At 38.6% G+C, this 18808-nt stretch overlaps 1 protein-coding gene across 3 annotated transcripts in view; it reads left to right on the top strand.

The window, feature by feature from the left end:
* The first annotated feature begins 3447 nt into the window (after nucleotides 1–3447).
* SLC5A12 (solute carrier family 5 member 12) overlaps nucleotides 3448–18808 on the top strand; it is a 52780-nt gene continuing 37419 nt past the window's right edge. The window contains exons 1-2 of one of the 3 annotated variants that reach the window (XM_069553834.1): nucleotides 3448–4321; nucleotides 13395–13460. In XM_069553834.1, the coding sequence (XP_069409935.1) occupies nucleotides 3983–4321; nucleotides 13395–13460 (405 nt within the window). In that variant the 5' untranslated portion in view covers nucleotides 3448–3982. The remainder of the gene's footprint in view (nucleotides 4322–13394; nucleotides 13461–18808) is intronic. The other 2 variants (XM_069553836.1, XM_069553835.1) reach the window with 2 other exon arrangements.

Genomic DNA, 18808 nt, shown 5'->3' with positions numbered 1-18808 from the left:
AGTTCAAATATAACCTACTAGGCAAGGGTGTAATTGAATAGTTGGGCCTTGTAAAGGGAGTGTGTGTGTGTGTGTGTGTGTGTGTGTGCATGTGTGTGAAGGGTGGCAGTATTTAGTATTTACATTCTAATAAAGGTCTCAGTTTTGCACTAAAGAAATAAAATAGAGATGTGCCCTTGGAGGCCTCAGTAAGAGGATACAGGAAATACTGTGGTTTCTTTTAGTCAAAGCAGCACATTTTCCTTTGTTCTCCCCCCATGTTAATATTTCTGACATAGGGATGTACTTTCTAACTAATATAATCACTGAATGTGTTGGCTTTTTGTTTTCCTCCACAAGTTATGAATAAACAAGTGTTCTATATTATAATCAATATGAACTTTGCATAGAGTGAGTTTTAATGGGATAGAGGGAGAGGATTTGAAGACACTGAATGCTATCAAAGGAAGAAAGTGTAAAGAAATAGAAAATAACTGAGAATTAAATCAATATAGTAATGTTGTGCCTTATAATCAGCGAAAGTTGTAAGTGAGGAAGGCCAATAACGTTTCTTGACAAAGGTTAACTGAAATCACAAGTACTCATCAATTCTTTATCTACAAGCTTCTGGTATTTAACCTTGGGAATGTATTGATATACTAATAGTGTTTTGAATTAATATTCACAAGACTTGTACAAACTGTCCTCATGTCTTATGGATTGAACATTAACGGTTAGATGTTAATATTAAAGAATAGAATAGCTAAAACTCTGAAAGCTGGAGCTCTGATTTTCTGCTGAGACAGCTACCAACAAATACCTGTTATATAATTAGAATATCTCATGATAAAAATTAGTAAAACTCAGGTTAAGGCAAAAAAATTAAAGAACTATTTTTTTCATTAATGCTGATATCAACTCTGTAAATTTAAAGGAAGGAATAAAGAAACAGGACATAGACAACCCTGGCAGAGTTTTTTCAGATTTATTCTCAACTAAAAGCATATTTCAGTCATCAAAGCTTTGTGTGGTTGACTTCAAATCCATGGATCAAAGTAGGGAGTAAAGACAGTATCCAAACTAAGCAACTAATCAAGGAGTCAGTCAGCTACTCAGATGTCAAAAGCAAAATTAGAGGTTCCTCTGTTTCATGGGAAGTATTTTTGGCCTTGGACATAATTTTTGTTTTCTTCTTTTGCTTTTTGGATGAGCTCTTTACTTTCTACAATTGTTGTTATTCAGTCACTAAGCAGTGTCTAGCACTTTGAGACCCCATGGACTGCAACACGCCAAGCTTCCCTGTCTTTCACTATCTCATGGAGTTTGCTCTAATTCATGTCCACTGAGTAATTATGCTATCTAACAAACTCATCGTCTGTCGCCACCTTTTTCTCCAGCCCTCAATCTTTCCCAGAATGAGGGTATTTTCCAATGAGTCAGCTCTTCACATCAGGTAGCCAGAGTATTGGAACTTCAGCTTCAACATCAGTTCTTTCTACATATGGATTGGGCACCCTGGCCCAGATCTTGTGCCTCTGCCTCCAATGAGTTGGTCATCTACAACCACTTAGTGGCTCCTACAAATACATACATACAGAGTCTTTAAAACAGGTGAGGATATTTGCAGAGTAAAAAATGAGCACCAAGGGACCCTGCTTCCTACAGGAGTTAGGGAGGAGGACAGTAGGAAGTGTGAGTCAGAGAAGGCTCCACAGAGCAAGGTAAATATGAACTAGATCTTGTGGAACCAACTGGTTTTGTAGGGGTGGAGTGGGGGAAAACCATTAAGAAGGCAGGAGAGGCATGAATAATGTGGAGAAATTATCCCACAGAGGCTTGCTGGGGGCACTTTGGATCAATCAACAGAGTCTAAGAGCAGAACCAAGAATCTCTGTTTCGTACATAAGTTCATTTGTAATATTTTTCCACATAAAAGTGTTATCATATGATATTTGTCTTTCTCTATCTGACTTACTTCATTTAGTGTGATAATATCCAAATCCATCCAAGTTGCTGCAAATGGCATTATTTCACTCTTTTTAATGAGTCAGTAATGTTCCATTGTATATATTAATATATACCACATCTTCTTTATCCATTTATCTGTGGATGGATATTTAGATTGCTTCCACATCCTGGCTATTACAAATAGTGCTGCAATAAATATTGGGATGCATGTATCTTTTGGAATTATGGTTTTCTCCAGATATATGCCCAGAAGTAGTATTACAGGGTCACAAGGTAACTCTACTTTAATCTTTTAAGGAAAGTCTATACTGTTCTCCATAGCAGTTATACCAATTTACATTTCCACTAACAGTGAAGGAGAGTTCCCTTTTCTTCACAACCTTTCCAGCATTTATTGTTTGTAGACTTTTTGATGATGGCCATTTGGACTGGTGTGAGGTAACATCTCATTGTAGTTTTGATTTGCATTTCTCTAATAGTTAGCACTGTTGAGCATCTTTTCATGTGCTTTGTGGCTGTATGCCTTTTTTGGAGAAATGTCTAGTTAGGTCTTCTGCCCATTTTTTGATTGAGTAGTTTGCTTTTTTGATGTTGAGTAGCATGTGTTGTTTGCAATTTTGGAGGCTAATCCCTTGTTGGTTGCATCATTTACAAGTATTTTGTCCCATTCTGTGGGTTCTTTTGTTTTATTTATTGTTTCCTTTGCTGTGCAGAGCAGAAACATACTCACAGACTTAGAAAATGAACTTGTGGGTACCAGGGGGAAGGCAGAGAGAGCAAAAGATTGGGAGTTTGGGATGGACATGTACACACTGCTATATTTAAAATGGATAACAAACAAGGACCTACTCTATAGCACAGGGAACTCTGCCCAATTCTCTGTAATAGCCTAAATGGAAAAAGAATTTGAAAAAGAATAGATGCATGCATATATATAACTGAATCACTTTGATGTACCCCTGAAACTAACACAACATTGTTCATCAACAAAACTTCCAATATAAAATTAAAAATATAAAAGAGTAAAAAGAGGAGTAATAAAAATAATTTTAATGCACATAGAAAAAAGAATCTTTAACTGGATTCTTCTTTCTCTTATTTGTCCTGGTCTTAAACTTAACCTCTGTACATAAGTGTTGTGAGCTGGAAAAATGATAGAGAGACAAAGAAGAAAAATTTGAGAACTACAGGCAATGTTTTAATTATTGGTAAATTTATTTTCTGAAGCCTAGAGTCAAGAAAGAGTCACCTATTATGTTCCTAGTTGCTTGGCTATGAGCAAGTGTAATAGTTATTTACAGATCAGAAAAAGAGGGTCAGAAAGTCTGAGACACTTAAAGATTCACCATACTCTATAAGGTGTTATCATTCCATGTTCCAGCTGAAGCTCTAAGAGTTTAAATAATTCATCAACAATATCACAGCTCAATTAAGTTTGCGCCAACTTGAGCAAAGGTCTCCTGACTACTTGTTCTTTGCTCCTTTTCCTCCACACCCACTGCCTCAGAAAGTCACAGGTACACACCTTCACTCTCCCTTATTCGGAAGAAAGACACCAGTGATAGTTGTGTTGGCATTTTACAGATTCTGTTTAACTCAAAAATGCTGAGGTGGTGAACTTGAATCACTCCTATGTTTCCCAGTAATATTTAACCTTAAGTTAAAAGAAAACCTAGGAGATTAAAGAACATGTTATCTGGCAAGTGCATTTCACCGTCGGTGGTTATTAATTTCAAAATACATCTGAATTCCTTCTCTGCAGCATATGCTTTAGCAAAGGAACAGAGAGCTCCAGGCCAGGGTCAGATTTCAAGTTCTTATCTGTCAATACCCATAACACTACCAGAATCCTCTTTGCTGTTGACTTCTGAGATCCTTCCCAGGTACAACTTGGTGTCTGAAGTGCTACCCAAGTGCCTCTGGTCATCATTCTCTTCACACAGCCTCAGCCTCCTCTCACAGCAAAGCATACTGAGCTTTGCTTTGGGAAAGACATCGGGTTGAGAGCAACTCTCTGGCGCCTATACGTCTCAGCATGGAGGTGAAGAACTTTGCAGTTTGGGATTATGTTGTCTTTGCAGCCCTCTTTATCATTTCCTCTGGAATTGGGGTGTTCTATGCGATTAAGGAGAGAAAAAAAGCAACTTCGAGGGAGTTTCTGGTCGGTGGACGGCAAATGAACTTTGGCCCGGTGGCACTCTCCCTGACAGCCAGCTTCATGTCCGCCGTCACTGTCTTGGGGACCCCTGCTGACGTCTACCGCTTTGGAGCATCCTTCGTCCTCTTCTTCATTGCGTATGCGTTAGTCATTATCCTCACATCAGAGCTCTTTCTTCCTGTGTTCTACAGATCTGGCATCACCAGCACGTACGAGGTAAAACAACTACTTGCTTCTTTTTTACTTTGGGAAGAGTTGCTGTTTCCTCTCCACTTGAACAGGTCTTTTTACGATTGCTTTTTCCCCCTAATATACATCTTATATGTATTACGTCTTAATCATAACACATGGTGGTTGCAAAACACTTATTTGCAGGATAATTACAAATCATGGCGAGAATTTATTACAGTGTTATTGGGGAAAGCTTAAGCTTTGGACACGGACCTACCTGTATGCAGAGACAGCCAGACATCTACACCTTCCATCTGTAGGGTGAAAGTAACAAAGTCAAGCTCTGAGGCTATTTCAATGATTAAATGAGAATTTGTTGGTAAACTTCTAAAGCACTGCCTAACTCATAGGAGATTCTCAATGAAAGAGAACTGAACTTGTTACTTGTTTTATTTTATTCTGAAAAGCACAAAGAACATTGTGTATTGTCTCTTTTTGGCTGAGATACAGATAGATAATTTAAGATTGTACAATAGATGGTGCACTTTTAGTAAAGTGGTTCCGTTAGGAGATTTGAGACCATATAGATAGAGGACACACAGGGATTTAGTTGAATTTAATTTACCCTTCACATTTGCCTTTTACATATTTTTAAAATTGTAGTACCCTGATACAAAGAAACTCAGATTGTGTAAAGTATATATTTTGGAATTGCCTCTTTCTTTATAAGAACTGGCAGTGTCAGGGGTGGGGAACAGGGCAGAAAGGATAATTAGAGAGTTTGGGATCAACATGTACACACTGCTATATTTAAAATGAATAACCATCTATATAGCAGAGGGAACCGTGCTCTATGTTATGTGGTAGCCTGGAGGGGAGGGGAGTTTAGGGGAGAAAGGATACATGTATATGTATGGCTGAATCCCTTTGCTGTCCACCTGAAAGTGTCACAACATTTTTGGTTGGCTATACTCCAATATAAAATAAAAAGTTTAAAAGAGAGAGAGGAAAGCATTGGCAGTGTGGCATATGAGAAAGGCATGAGCTCTCTAGAGTTACTTGGTTTTGACTACTAGCTCTGCCACTTAACTATCTGCATAGCTTTGGGGAAATGACTCACCTCTGTATCTGATTTTAACACACGTAAAATAAGAATAATAAAAGGGTCTATCTTAAAGAATGTCTGTGAGGAGTAAATGAGTTATTATAGGCAAATACTCTTAACAGAGCCTGGCAAATGGTAAATACAGAGGAAGCATTTGTATTATTATAATTATTATTATTTTTTTTTATAATTATTATTCTTGTTGTTGCTACTGTCCCCAAATTTATAGTCTCAATATAGAGGCTTTAATTTATGTTTATTTGTTCATCCTCCATTTCTTGCTACCTATCTATGGATATTCTTATCAGGTTTTTTGAAGTAGAAAGGACTGAAAGGGGAGAGTTTATTTCCCCACCTCTTAAATCTGGGATGGCCTTGTGACTTATTTTGGCCAATAGAATGTGACAGAAGTGATGTGTGAAAGTGGAGCTAAAGTCTCGTGAGCTTATAACTTCTGCCTTTGCCTTCTTGGAATGCTGTTCTGATACAGCTATGTCAGGAAGCGGATCTAGCTGGTCTCATTTCTGGAGGATGAATGGACACATAGAGGAGAACAGAGGCAGCCTGGCTAGCAGCCAACACCAATCATCAGACTTGTGAGTGAGGCCGTCTTGGACTTTCTCCCCCAGCTTATCTTCCCATTGATTGCAGACCCATGAGAACTTTGTGCAAACAAGTAGAGCAATCGCCTACCCAGTCCTAAAAACTGTGAGAAATATTAAGTCCTTAGTTTTTAAGCCAGTGACTTTTGGGGCTGGCAATAACCAGCTGATTTACATGCTTTAATATGCAGAAAGATTTCAAGACTAATCTATGAATGTGGGCTACTTTGTCACTATTCTCTCCCATGTCAAAGCATAAGGAATTGTTCTCGCCCTCAAGTTGTAACTCAGGCTCAGCTCATTTGCAATAGCGTGCATTTTCATTATCTCCACTTGGACAATCTAGAATTAGTCTCAGGATGTTGTCTCCACCTCAGATAGAGTTACTTTCTTCTTTCTGTTATCAAACATTAATAGATCCAGTTTGTTATAATTTACCCTTAACACTAGTTGTGGGCTACCTACTTTCTCATTTTTCTTAGTCTTCTTCTTCTTTTTTAGTTTAAAGCACAAAACTTGTTATTCTTATTTTATTTTATTTCATTTTTTTGGCTGCACTAGGTCTTCATTGTGACACATGGGCTGGCAAACAGGTTTAGTTGCCCCACAGCATGTGGGATTGAACTCGTGTTCCCTGCACTAGAAAGTGGATTCCCAACTACTGGACCACCTGGGAAGTCCTTTCTTGTACTTCTTAAACTAAATAGTTTCTGAACTACATACCTCTCTCTAATCCAGATTTTTCATTATAATGCGAAGGCCACTACTTCTCTATGTCTTCTTCTATGGTGTTTTCTAAGCATTATAGATTATATATACTCTTTATTTATAAATGGCTTTCATTTTACTTCTCCTTTAAATTACATTTGTGGCATTTTAGTAATTATAGTTAAAAGTTGAGAAATTAGATGCGTATGATATCATTATTGATATCGTTATTGAGTATATGATATCATTATTGAGTATTATTTCAGTATAGTAAATATTGTGACAAAATATTTGTTGTAAAATGGATGTTTAGTGCGTGATAGGGTTTGAACCACTGTTATGGGGCCTTTTTTAGACCATTTTAAGGATTGGTTTTTACTCTCAGTGAGATAGGTCATTACAATGTTTGAGCAGAAGAGTGACTTGTATTTCAAGAGTATTCCTCTAGCAGGATATTATTGCTGAAGCAGGGGTCTAGTTAGGAGGCTGCTGCCATAATCTAGGCAAGAGATGACAACATTAGTGTGGAGACAGAGGGGATGACACGAGTGGAATTCTGAAAGTTGGGGGAGGAAATGCCGGGATTCTTTTACAAACTGCATGTGAGGAGTGAAATGAAAAAGAGTCAAGGATGGCGTCACATTACTTGGGCTTGAACCCACATGAAAAGTGGACTTGTTATTTCCTGAGATGGAAAGGAGTGAGGCTAGATCAGGTTTGGGGTTTGAAAATAATCCATCATGATGGTAAATGTTACCTGTGCTATTTTTAGAAGCAAGCATGATGTGTGCAAATTTTCTGCTGAACTTCCATTTTTACTTTTGACCATACCCAGTATTCTTGCCTGGAAAATTCCATGGACAAAGGAGCCTGGTGAACCTCAGTCCATGGGTTTGCAAAGAGTCAGACAAAACTAAGCAACTGAACATGCTTGCTTGCAAAGCTATACATCTACAAAGATGACCACTGGATGAGTAAGTGAGTGAATACAATCTTTCAGATGGAAAATTATGCAGTTTGAATAGTCTTTTATTATGGAGTGAGATAGTGGCAAAGCTCAAATTAGAATTCAAGAAGTCTTATTTCATATATATATATATATATATATATATATACACATATATATATATATATATATTTCTTTTTTCTTAATACTGTCTCTCTAGTTTGACCAAATTGACTGAATTTAGAAGAACTAAACTGAGTTGGATGTTACAACCAATGACTTTTTCTAGATTCCTATAGCAGCTTCCTTACCCTATATCCATTTTTCAGTAACAATTCTCTGTTTGCTTTCCTAGACTTCATATGCTATCCAACCAATACCATATATTTTGGGTTTTGTTACATTTCTCAACTTCTGACATCACTTTTTATGTCAATTATCTATTGATGTGTAATATACCACCCCAAAATACATTTCTTAAGACAACAATTATATTTGTTCACAATTCAGTGGATCTGATCTGAGCTCAAGAAGTTCTAAGATAGTCAGGTTCTTCTTCTGATCTACCTTGGGGCCGTCTATCCAGATGTTCAAGCTGGTCTTAGAAAAGGCAGAAGAACCAGAGATCAAATTGCCAACATCCGCTGGATCATCAAAAAAGGCAAGAAAGTTCCAGAAAAACATCTATTTCTGTTTTATTGACTATGCCAAAGCCTTTGACTGTGTGGATCACAATAAATTGTGGAAAATTCTGAAAGAGATGGGAATACCAGACCACCTGACCTGCCTCTTGAGAAACCTATATGCAGGTCAGGAAGAAACAGTTAAAACTGACAGAGTGGTTCCAAAGAGGAAAAGGAGTACATCAAGGCTGTATATTGTCACCCTGCTTATTTAACTTCTATACAGAGTACATCATGAGAAACGCTGGGCTGGAGGAAGCACAAGCTGCAATCAAGATTGCTGAGAGAAATATCAATCACCTCAGATATGCAGATGACACCACCCTTATGGCAGAAAGTGAAGAGGAACTAAAAAGCCTGTTGATGAAAGTGAAAGAGGAGAGTGAAAAAGTTGGCTTAAAGCTCAACATTCAGAAAACTAAGATCATGATATCCGGTCCCATCACTTCATGGGAAATGGATGGGGAAAGAGTGGAAACAGTGTCAGACATTTTGGGGGGAGGCTCCCAAATCACTGCAGATGGTGATTGCAGCCATGAAATTAAAAGACACTTACAACAAAGGTCCGTCTAGTCAAGGCTATGGTTTTTTCAGTAGTCATGTTTGGATGTAAGAGTTGACTGTGAAGAAAGCTGAGCGCTGAAGAATTGATGGTTTTGAACTGTGGTGTTGGAGAAGACTCTTGAGAGTCTCTTGGACTGCAAGGAGATCCAACCAGTCCATTCTAAAGGAGATCAGTCCTGGGATTTCTTTGGAAGGAATTATGCTAAAGCTGAAACTCCAGTACTTTGGCCACCTCATGCGAAGATCTGACTCATTGGAAAAGACTGATGCTGGGAGGGATTGGGGGCAGGAGGAGAAGGGGATGACAGAGGATGCGATGGCTGGATGGCATCACCGACTTGATGGATGTGGGTTTGAGTGAACTCCGGGAGTTGGTGATGGACAGGGAGGCCTGGCATGCTGCAATTCATGGGGTCACAAAGAGTCAGACACGACTGAGCAACTGAACTGAACTGAACTCCTTGGAAGGAAAGTTATGACCAACCTAGATGGCATATTAAAAAGCAGAGACATTACTTTGCCAACAAAGGTCCGTCTAGTCAAGGCTATGGGTTTTGCAGTGGTCATGTATGGATGTGAGAGTTGGACTGTGAAGAAAGCTGAGCACCGAAGAATTGATGCTTTTGAACTGTGGTGTTAGAGAAGACTCTTGAGAGTCCCTTGGACTGCAAGGAGATCCATCCAGTCCATCCTAAAAGAGATCAGTCCTGGGTGTTCATTGGAAGAACAGATGCTGAAGATGAAACGCCAATACTTTGGCCACCTCATGCGAAGAGTTGACTCATTGGAAAAGACCCTGATGCTGGAAAGATTGAGGGCAGGAGGTGAAGGGGATGACAGAGGATGAGATGGTTGGATGGCACCACTGACTCAGTGGACATGGGTTTAGGTGGACCCTGGGAGTTGGTGATGGACAGGGAGGCCTGGGGTGCTGAGATTCATGGGGTTACAAAGAGTCGGACATGACTGAGAAACTGAACTGAATTGACTGATGTGACTGACATCAGCTAGTGCTTTGGCTCATTTTTCTAGGCAAACTCAGATGGGACAACTTGTATAATAGCATATCAGATTTGGTCTCATCTTACAGTAGGCTATCCTTGACTCTTAATGTTATGGGAGAAGAATCTCTGTCAACAAGAAGGTACAGCTTATCACACAAGCAATTCTGCAGTCTCCACTTGAATCATATTTGTTATTAATAGAAATATCACTGTCTTAAGTTGCATTCTCCCAGAAGAAAACCCTGAGACAAGGAGTTGTATGCAAGTCATTTTTTAGGGAAATGATTTTATTAAATTATCAGTAGGCCAGTGGCAAGTAAGACATGGAAAAAAAGCCAATGTTTTTTGAGCAGGTTGTTAACCATGAACAACTGAGGTTCCATCTCACTGGGGATCTCAGGAAGACAGTATAGGTTACATATCAAGGTTGGCCTCACTGGGATGGAAATTACCAGGATTTTGGAGGTCCAATTTCCTTTTATTGTTGGCTTTCAGCAGTTTTAGTCTGTCCTGGGGAAGGGCTAAGATAAAGCCCTCTAGCAGATAATCACAGAACACTTAGATACCATCAAGGTGTACTGGGACAGAGAATGGCAATAAACTACGGGGGTCACACCCACGACAGCTACTATGGTCACTAAGATCCCATATATTCCTGTCCCTGCACTTGGTGTTATCATCCACTGTGTCGTTAGGTCCCACAAGTGTCAATTTTAGAGAGAGGGAGCCATGGTTTAGTGCGATAATCTAATCTTTCCAAGGACATGTAATCTGAACCCGAGTTGTCCTCAACATAAAAGTTTTGTTTTGTTTTTTATCCTGTGATAGCTGAGACTTTCAGATCGTCCCTCAATGACTTCTTTAAAAATATTTTCCTTTTACATGGTGCCCTCATTCACACATCCACCTGACTCATAGTGTACTGAATGCACCATCTGAAGAAAGATGGGATGAAAATAAGGCAGTTCTTTCTTTGGGGGAATGGTTGAACAGGTAAGTTGAGAGATTGGATTAGTGTGAAATCGAGTGACAATTCTGCCAAGAGGAGTCTTTTCTAGGGTTTTAAAGAATGTCCCATCTTAAGGCATCAAACAACTCTTACTTATGTATTATTTCTAGGAAAAAGGAGTGGTTAATTCCAGGTTTAATTAAAATAATTTTTTCTTAAATTAGATAACAATTATTACCAATTAAAAATTACTACCAACAATTACTACTAAGATATTAAATCCTCAACTATTTGCTACTTTTAACAATTATTTTGTTCATTCAATGCATGTTTATTGTGCACTGGAGTTCAAATACTAGTGCCTTCTAGAGCAGGAATTCTAGGAATTCAGGAATACTTTTGGTGACCCCCAACAGTAAATCAGATACATCTATTTAGTATGTTCATAACTCCCTGTAGCTTTTCTTCTAGTACATACCATCACTGTAGCTTTACTGCTATAAATTTAGCAGTCTCCTCCTCTCATCTGTAAAGTCCTTTGGGTCATGAACTATATAATATTTGCTATCATTATAGGTCAGAATGCAATATGGAAGACAAGGGATAAATATTTGTTAAATGAATACATGAAAGATGAAGATAAAGCGAAAAAATTGGACACTGTTACATGCACGAGGGAAAATAAGTGGTAGACTGGAAGATGCATACACCTCCCTCAAAAAACGGTCTTCCCAGTGCTCAGTAGTAAAGGAGCCACCTGCCAAGCAGAAGATACTGATTCTATCCTTGGGTCTGGGATATTCCCTGGAAGAGCAAATAGCAACCCACTCCAGTATTCTTGCCTGGGAAATCCCATGAACCAAGGAACCTGGCAGGCTACAATCCATGCTGACACAAAGAATCAGACACTATTTAGCAGCTAAACTACCACCACTAGTCTCCAAAAGGGATAATAAATGTCCTAATGCCAGGAATCTGTAACTATTACCTTATATGATTTTTAAAAAGAGATCCTTGCAAAACTGATTAAATTAAGAATCTTGAGATAGAGGGATTATCCCGACTTAACCAGGCAGGCCTTAAGTACAATCATATTTATAAAAGGGAAGCAGAGGAACACTTGTCAGACAAAGAGAAAGCAATGTGACCACAGAGGCAGAAACTGGAGTGATGACGTTAGAAGTTAAGGAATGCCTACAGCCACCAAAACTCTTAAGAGGCAAGAAGTAGATTCTTCCCTAAGACCTCCAGAGGGAGCAGAGCCCAGGCAACACCTTGGTTTTGGTCCAGTGAAATTGATTTTGAATTTCTGACTTCCAGAACTGTAAGAAAACACATTTCTGTTGTTTAAAGTCACCAGATTTGTGGTAGTTTGTTACAGTGGCCATAGGAAATGAATACTGTGAAATATGTGATGTGTGCACACAGGCATGCTCAATCAAGTCCAACTCTTTGCAGCCCATGGACTGTAGTCAGTCAGGCTCCTCCGTCCATGGGGTTTTCCAGGCAAGGGTATTGAAATGGGTTGCTATTTCCTTTTCTAGAGGTCTTCCCAACCCAGGGATTGAACCCACATCTCTTGCATCTCCTGTATTGGCAGGTGGATTCTTTACCACTGTGCCACCTGGGAAGCCTATAAAATATGGGAATCCAACACGAAAATCCAAGGTAGCTGTTTATCAAGTGCTAAAGAAGCTTAGTATAATTGCCTAAAGAGTTCAGAGGGGAAAGTATGAGTAGGAACAGGAATGGCAATCAGGCTCTCGTTTTTGAAAGATGACTAATAATTGGTGAATTTTGAGGGCTAGGGGTGAGGGGAGGCTCTCTTGCACTGAAAAATCTTCCTACACAGAAGAGAAATCTGCAGAGTACAAAGCATGCTGGCTGAACAATACATAGTGATTTTATGTACACAGTAAATCAGGTGAGGGCTAGTGATGTTGAGAGTGGAAGGGTGTGGATCAGATCGTAGAGGGTTTAGAATGGAGAGCCTGGATGTGTGTTATGTTTTGTCAGTGATAGAGAATCACTGAAACCTTTGAGGAAAAGTGTGATGTGACCAGTGTTCTGCTTTAGGAGAATCAATGTGGCAGGTGTGTGGTTGGTAGAATGGGTGGGCACGATTTGGAGAGAGCTTAGAGAGCTCAGATAGAGTGTTACTGCATTGATCTGTGCAAGAGGTAAGGAAGGCCTGAGCTGAATCTAGGGGCAGTGTGGCTAGAAAATGAAATAATGGCTTTAGTACATCTAGTAGGAAGAGCCCTGGGGAGAGAACCAGGAGACCTTTTAATTGAAGCAATAATAATTTAAAAATTTTAAAAAGTATTTATCTTCTCTGACCATCACGTGAAATTTGAGCAAAAACTGAGCTTTAATACATCTTTGACTTTAAACAATCCAAATTTCTCTCCCTTTCTTTCAATTTCAAACACGGTAAAATCATGTTATAAAGCTAAGCATTAAACTCAGAGAAATACCAAGAAAAAGCAAACCTTGTTAGCAGCCTTTAAATAAAACTTGCTGATTTTTTGCATGTCCTTCTCTCTTTTCTTTCTAGTACTTACAACTACGATTCAACAAACCAGTTCGCTATGCAGCTACAGTCATCTACATTGTGCAAACGGTAAGGAGGAAGGGCTGCTGCAGAGGTGGGTTGTGGGGTGGCAGGAATGGATTTGTTTATTTCAAGAAGCAATTAACACAGTTAAAGGAAAGATTCAACACTAAGAAGAAACTACTGTCTTCCGAGGATAGCGCTTTCAAAATATGTGATTTTATAGAGGGATTTCCACATTTCATAGACTTCATGTATCTGTATAAATAATGCCAAATACATATCATAAACCACCAAAGGAGCAAAAAAGTGTTTTCTTAAATTTATTGTGAACTCTTATTTAACTGGTACAAGTTGCTTTTGATATGAAATGGTCTGGTAACTGTTTTTTGTTTTGTTTTGTTTTGCTAGTTTAGCTGTGTTGAATCAGAAATGCTCATTTCTGGTTCAACACAGAAATGGGTTAGTTTCTGAAAATTAGTTTAAAATTATACTCTCAAACCAATACTCCCACATCCCCTTTTGGACTCTTCTCCTACCTCCTTGGTTCTAGGGTATACTCTTGCTGCCCACAGCTGCCTGTGGGATAGCTTCGATGCATTTCAATGACTCACCGAGAACTTTCTACTATAAGATAACCTTCTTCCATTTCTACATTAAAACTTCCATCAGTGACCTTAGGATTTAAGGGCAAGAAAACATGGAAAACAATGCTCCTTAACCTGTCCATGGTTATTTGCCTTTTAAAATTCTCACATGGATCTCTAAATGGTGAAATTTCATTCAAAACTATATGGGGAGGGAGGGAAAGATGGCGGAGGAATAGGACGGGAAGATCACGTTCTCCCTCACAAATTCCTCAAAAGAACATTTCAACGCAGAGCAAACTCCACAAAACAACTTCTGTAGGCTGGCAGAGGACATCAGGCAACCAGAAAAGCAGACCATTCTCTTCAAAACAGCATCCCCCCTCCCCACAGCGCGACTGAACTAGTGAGCCTAAAAACCAGCAAACAGAAGAAGTTAAACAGAGGAAACCACCTTGGAAGTGAGCCCACACGGCCCATAACATCAGAGAAGAGCCAGATATATTTTTAATTTTTTAATATTTTTAAAATCATTCTTTTTTTTTTGCCTTTTGCTTTTTTTTTCTTTTTTTCCAAGCTTTTTTTTAATTGTTAAGTCTTCTATTTCTCCTCTAATTTTTATTTCTATAACCTAGTATTACTATTTTTTTTAAAAAAAAAAGACTTTTTTTTTTTTTTTAAGGCAAACACCATATATACTCTTTGGATGGTTGTTGGTGTTTTGGTTTTTTTTGTTTGTTTGTTTGTTTGTTTTTTAATAATTCTTTTTTTTTCTTTCTTCCTTTTTCCTTCTGCTTTTCTTTAATATTGTATCTTTGAAAATCCAACCTCTACTCCAGATTTTTAATCTTTGTTGTCAATTTTGTACATTTAAAAACCCAAACTTCACTACCCAAGTTTACCTGAGAGCGAGATTACTGGCTTGTCCACTCTCTCCTCCTCTGGCCTCTCCTTTTTCTCCACCAGGTGGCCTCTGTCTCTTTTCTCCCCCATCTCTTCTCTATCCAACTCTGTGAATCTCTGTGTGTTCCAGACGGTAGAGAACACCTAAGGAACTGGTTACTGGCAGGATTTGTCTCTCTCCTACTCATTCCTCTCTCTTATCCTCCTGGTCACCTCTGTCTACTTCCTCCCTCTCCTCTTCCCCGTATAACTCTGTAAATACCTCTGAGCAGTCCAGACTATAGAGCGCACATAAGGAAGAGACTACTGGCTAGCTTGCTCTCTCGTCTCTTGATCTCACCGCATCTCATTCCAGTTACCTCTAACTACCCCCTCCATCTTCTCTTCTCCTTGTAACTCAGTGAACCTCTCTGAGTGTCCCTCAAGGGGGAGAAACTTTTCATCTTTAACCTAGATGTTTTATCATCGGTGCTGTATAGATGGAGAAGTCTAGAGGCTACTGTAAAAATAAAACTGAAAACCAGAAGCAGGAAGCTTAAACCCAAAGCCTGAAAACATTAGAGAACTCTTGAATTCAGGGAACATTAAGCAATAGGAGCTCATCAAATGCCTTCATACCTACACTGAAACCAAGCTCCACCCAAGGGCCAACAAGTTCCAAAACAAGACATACCACGCAAATTCTCCAGCAACACAGGAACACTCCCCTGAGCCTCAATATACAGGCAGCTCAAAATTATCCCAAAACCTTTGATGTCTCATAACCCATTACTGGTCACTCCACTGCACTCCAGAGAGAAGAAACCCAGCTCCACCCACCAAAACTCCAACACAAGCCTCCCTAACCAGGAAACCTTGACAAGCCACTGATAGAACCCCACCCAAAGTGAGGAAGCTCCATAATAAAGAGAACTCCACAAATTATCAGAATATAAAAAGGCCACCCCAAACGCAGCAATATAACCAAGATGAAGAGACAGAGGAATACTCAGCAGGTAAAGGAACAGGAGAGTTGCCCACCAAACCAAACAAAAGAGGAAGAAGTAGGGAATCTACCGGAGAAGGAATTCCGAATATTGATAGTGAAAATGATCCAAAATCTTGAAATCAAAATGGAAACACAGATAAATAGCCTAGAGACAAGGATTGAGAAGATGCAAGAAAGGTTTAACAAGGACCTAGAAGAAATAAAAAAGAGTCAAAATATAATGAATAACACAATAAATGAGATCAGAAACACTCTGGAGGCAACAAATAGTAGAATAACGGAGGCAGAAGATAGGATTAGTGAAATAGAAGATAGAATGGTAGAAATAAATGAATCAGAGAGGAAACAAGAAAAACGAATTAAAAGAAACGAGGACAATCTCAGAGACCTCCAGGACAATATGAAACACTCCAACATTCGAATTATAGGAGTCCCAGAAGAAGAAGACAGAAAGAAAGATCATGAGAAAATCCTTGAGGAGATAATAGTTGAAAACTTCCCTAAAATGGGGAAGGAAATAATCACCCAAGTCCAAGAAACACAGAGAGTCCCAAATAGGATAAACCCAAGGCGAAACACCCCAAGACACATATTAATCAAATTAACAAAGATCAAACACAAAGAACAAATATTAAAAGCAGCAAGGGAAAAACAACAAATAACACACAAGGGGATTCCCATAAGGATAACAGCTGATCTGTCAATAGAAACTCTTCAGGCCAGGAGGGAATGGCAAGACATACTGAAAGTGATGAAAGACAATAACCTACAGCCCAGATTACTGTACCCAGCAAGGATCTGATTCAAATACGAAGGAGAAATCAAAAGCTTTACAGACAAGCAAAAGCTGAGAGAATTCAGCACCACCAAACCAGCTCTCCAACAAATTCTAAAGGATATCCTCTAGACAGGAAACACGAAAAGGGTGTATAAACCCGAACCCAAAACAATAAAGTAAATGGCAACGGGATCATACTTATCAATAATTACCTTAAACGTAAATGGGTTGAACGCCCCAACCAAAAGACAAAGACTGGCCGAATGGATACAAAAACAAGACCCCTCTATATGCTGCTTACAAGAGACCCACCTCAAAACAAGGGACACATACAGACTGAAAGTGAAGGACTGGAAAAAGATATACCACGCGAATAGAGACCAAAAGAAAGCAGGAGTGGCAATACTCATATCCGATAAAATAGACTTTAAAACAAAGGCTGTGAAAAGAGACAAAGAAGGCCACTACATAATGATCAAAGGAACAATCCAAGAAGAAGATATAACAATTATAAATATATATGCACCCAATATAGGAGCACCACAATATGTAAGACAAATGCTAACAAGTATGAAAGGGGAAATCAACAATAACACAATAATAGTGGGAGACTTTAATACCCCACTCACACCTATGGACAGATCAACTAAACAGAAAATTAACAAAGAAACGCAAACTTTAAATGATACATTAGATCAGTTAGACCTAATTGATATCTATAGGACATTTCACCCCAAAACAACGAATTTCACCTGTTTTTCAAGTGCTCATGGAACCTTCTCCAGGATAGACCACATCCTGGGCCATAAATCTAAACTTGATAAATTCAAAAAAATCGAAATCATTCCAAGCATCTTTTCTGACCATAATGCATTAAGATTAGATCTCAATTACAGGAGAAAAACTATTAAAAATTCCAACATATGGAGGTTGAACAACACACTTTTGAATAACCAACAAATCACAGAAGAAATCAAAAAAGAAATCAAAATATGCATAGAAACTAATGAAAATGAAAACACAACAACCCAAAACCTGTGGGACACTATAAAAGCAGTGCTAAGAGGAAAGTTCATAGCAATACAGGCATACCTCAAGAAGCAAGAAAAAAGTCAAATAAACAACCTAACTCTACAACTAAAGCAACTAGAAAAGGAAGAGTTGGAGAACCCCAGAGTTAGTAGAAGGAAAGAAATCTTAAAAATTAGGGCAGAAATAAATGCAAAAGAAACAAAAGAGACCATAGCAAAAATCAACAAAGCCAAAAGCTGGTTCTTTGAAAGGATAAATAAAATTGACAAACCATTAGCCAGACTCATCAAGAAGCAAAGAGAGAAAAATCAAATCAATAAAATTAGAAATGAAAATGGAGAGATCACAACAGACAACACAGAAATACAAAGGATCATAAGAGACTACTATCAGCAGTTGTATGCCAATAAAATGGACAACATGGAAGAAATGGACAAATTCTTAGAAAAGTACAATTTTCCAAAACTGAACCAGGAAGAAATAGAAAATCTTAACAGACCCATCACAAGCACGGAAATTGATACTGTAATCAGAAATCTTCCAGCAAACAAAAGCCCAGGTCCAGATGGCTTCACAGCTGAATTCTACCAAAAATTTAGAGAAGAGCTAACACCTATCCTACTCAAACTCTTCCAGAAAATTGCAGAGGAAGGTAAACTTCCAAACTCATTCTATGAGGCCACCATCACCCTAATACCAAAACCTGACAAAGATGTCACAAAAAAGAAAACTACAGGCCAATATCTCTGATGAACATAGATGCAAAAATCCTCAACAAAATTCTAGCAATCAGAATCCAACAACACATTAAAAAGATCATACACCATGACCAAGTGGGCTTTATCCCAGGGATGCAAGGATTCTTCAATATCCGCAAATCAATCAATGTAATTCACCACATTAACAAATTGAAAAATAAAAACCATATGATTATCTCAATAGATGCAGAGAAGGCCTTTGACAAAATTCAACATCCATTTATGATAAAAACTCTCCAGAAAGCAGGAATAGAAGGAACATACCTCAACATAATAAAAGCTATCTATGACAAACCCACAGCAAACATTATCCTCAATGGTGAAAAATTGAAAGCATTTCCCCTAAAGTCAGGAACAAGACAAGGGTGTCC

This window comes from Ovis canadensis, chromosome 15, assembly GCF_042477335.2.
Source record: "Ovis canadensis isolate MfBH-ARS-UI-01 breed Bighorn chromosome 15, ARS-UI_OviCan_v2, whole genome shotgun sequence".
NCBI lineage: Eukaryota > Metazoa > Chordata > Mammalia > Artiodactyla > Bovidae > Ovis > Ovis canadensis.
Note: the sequence above shows the minus strand (reverse complement) of the source record. Positions and strands in the feature narration are given on the sequence as shown.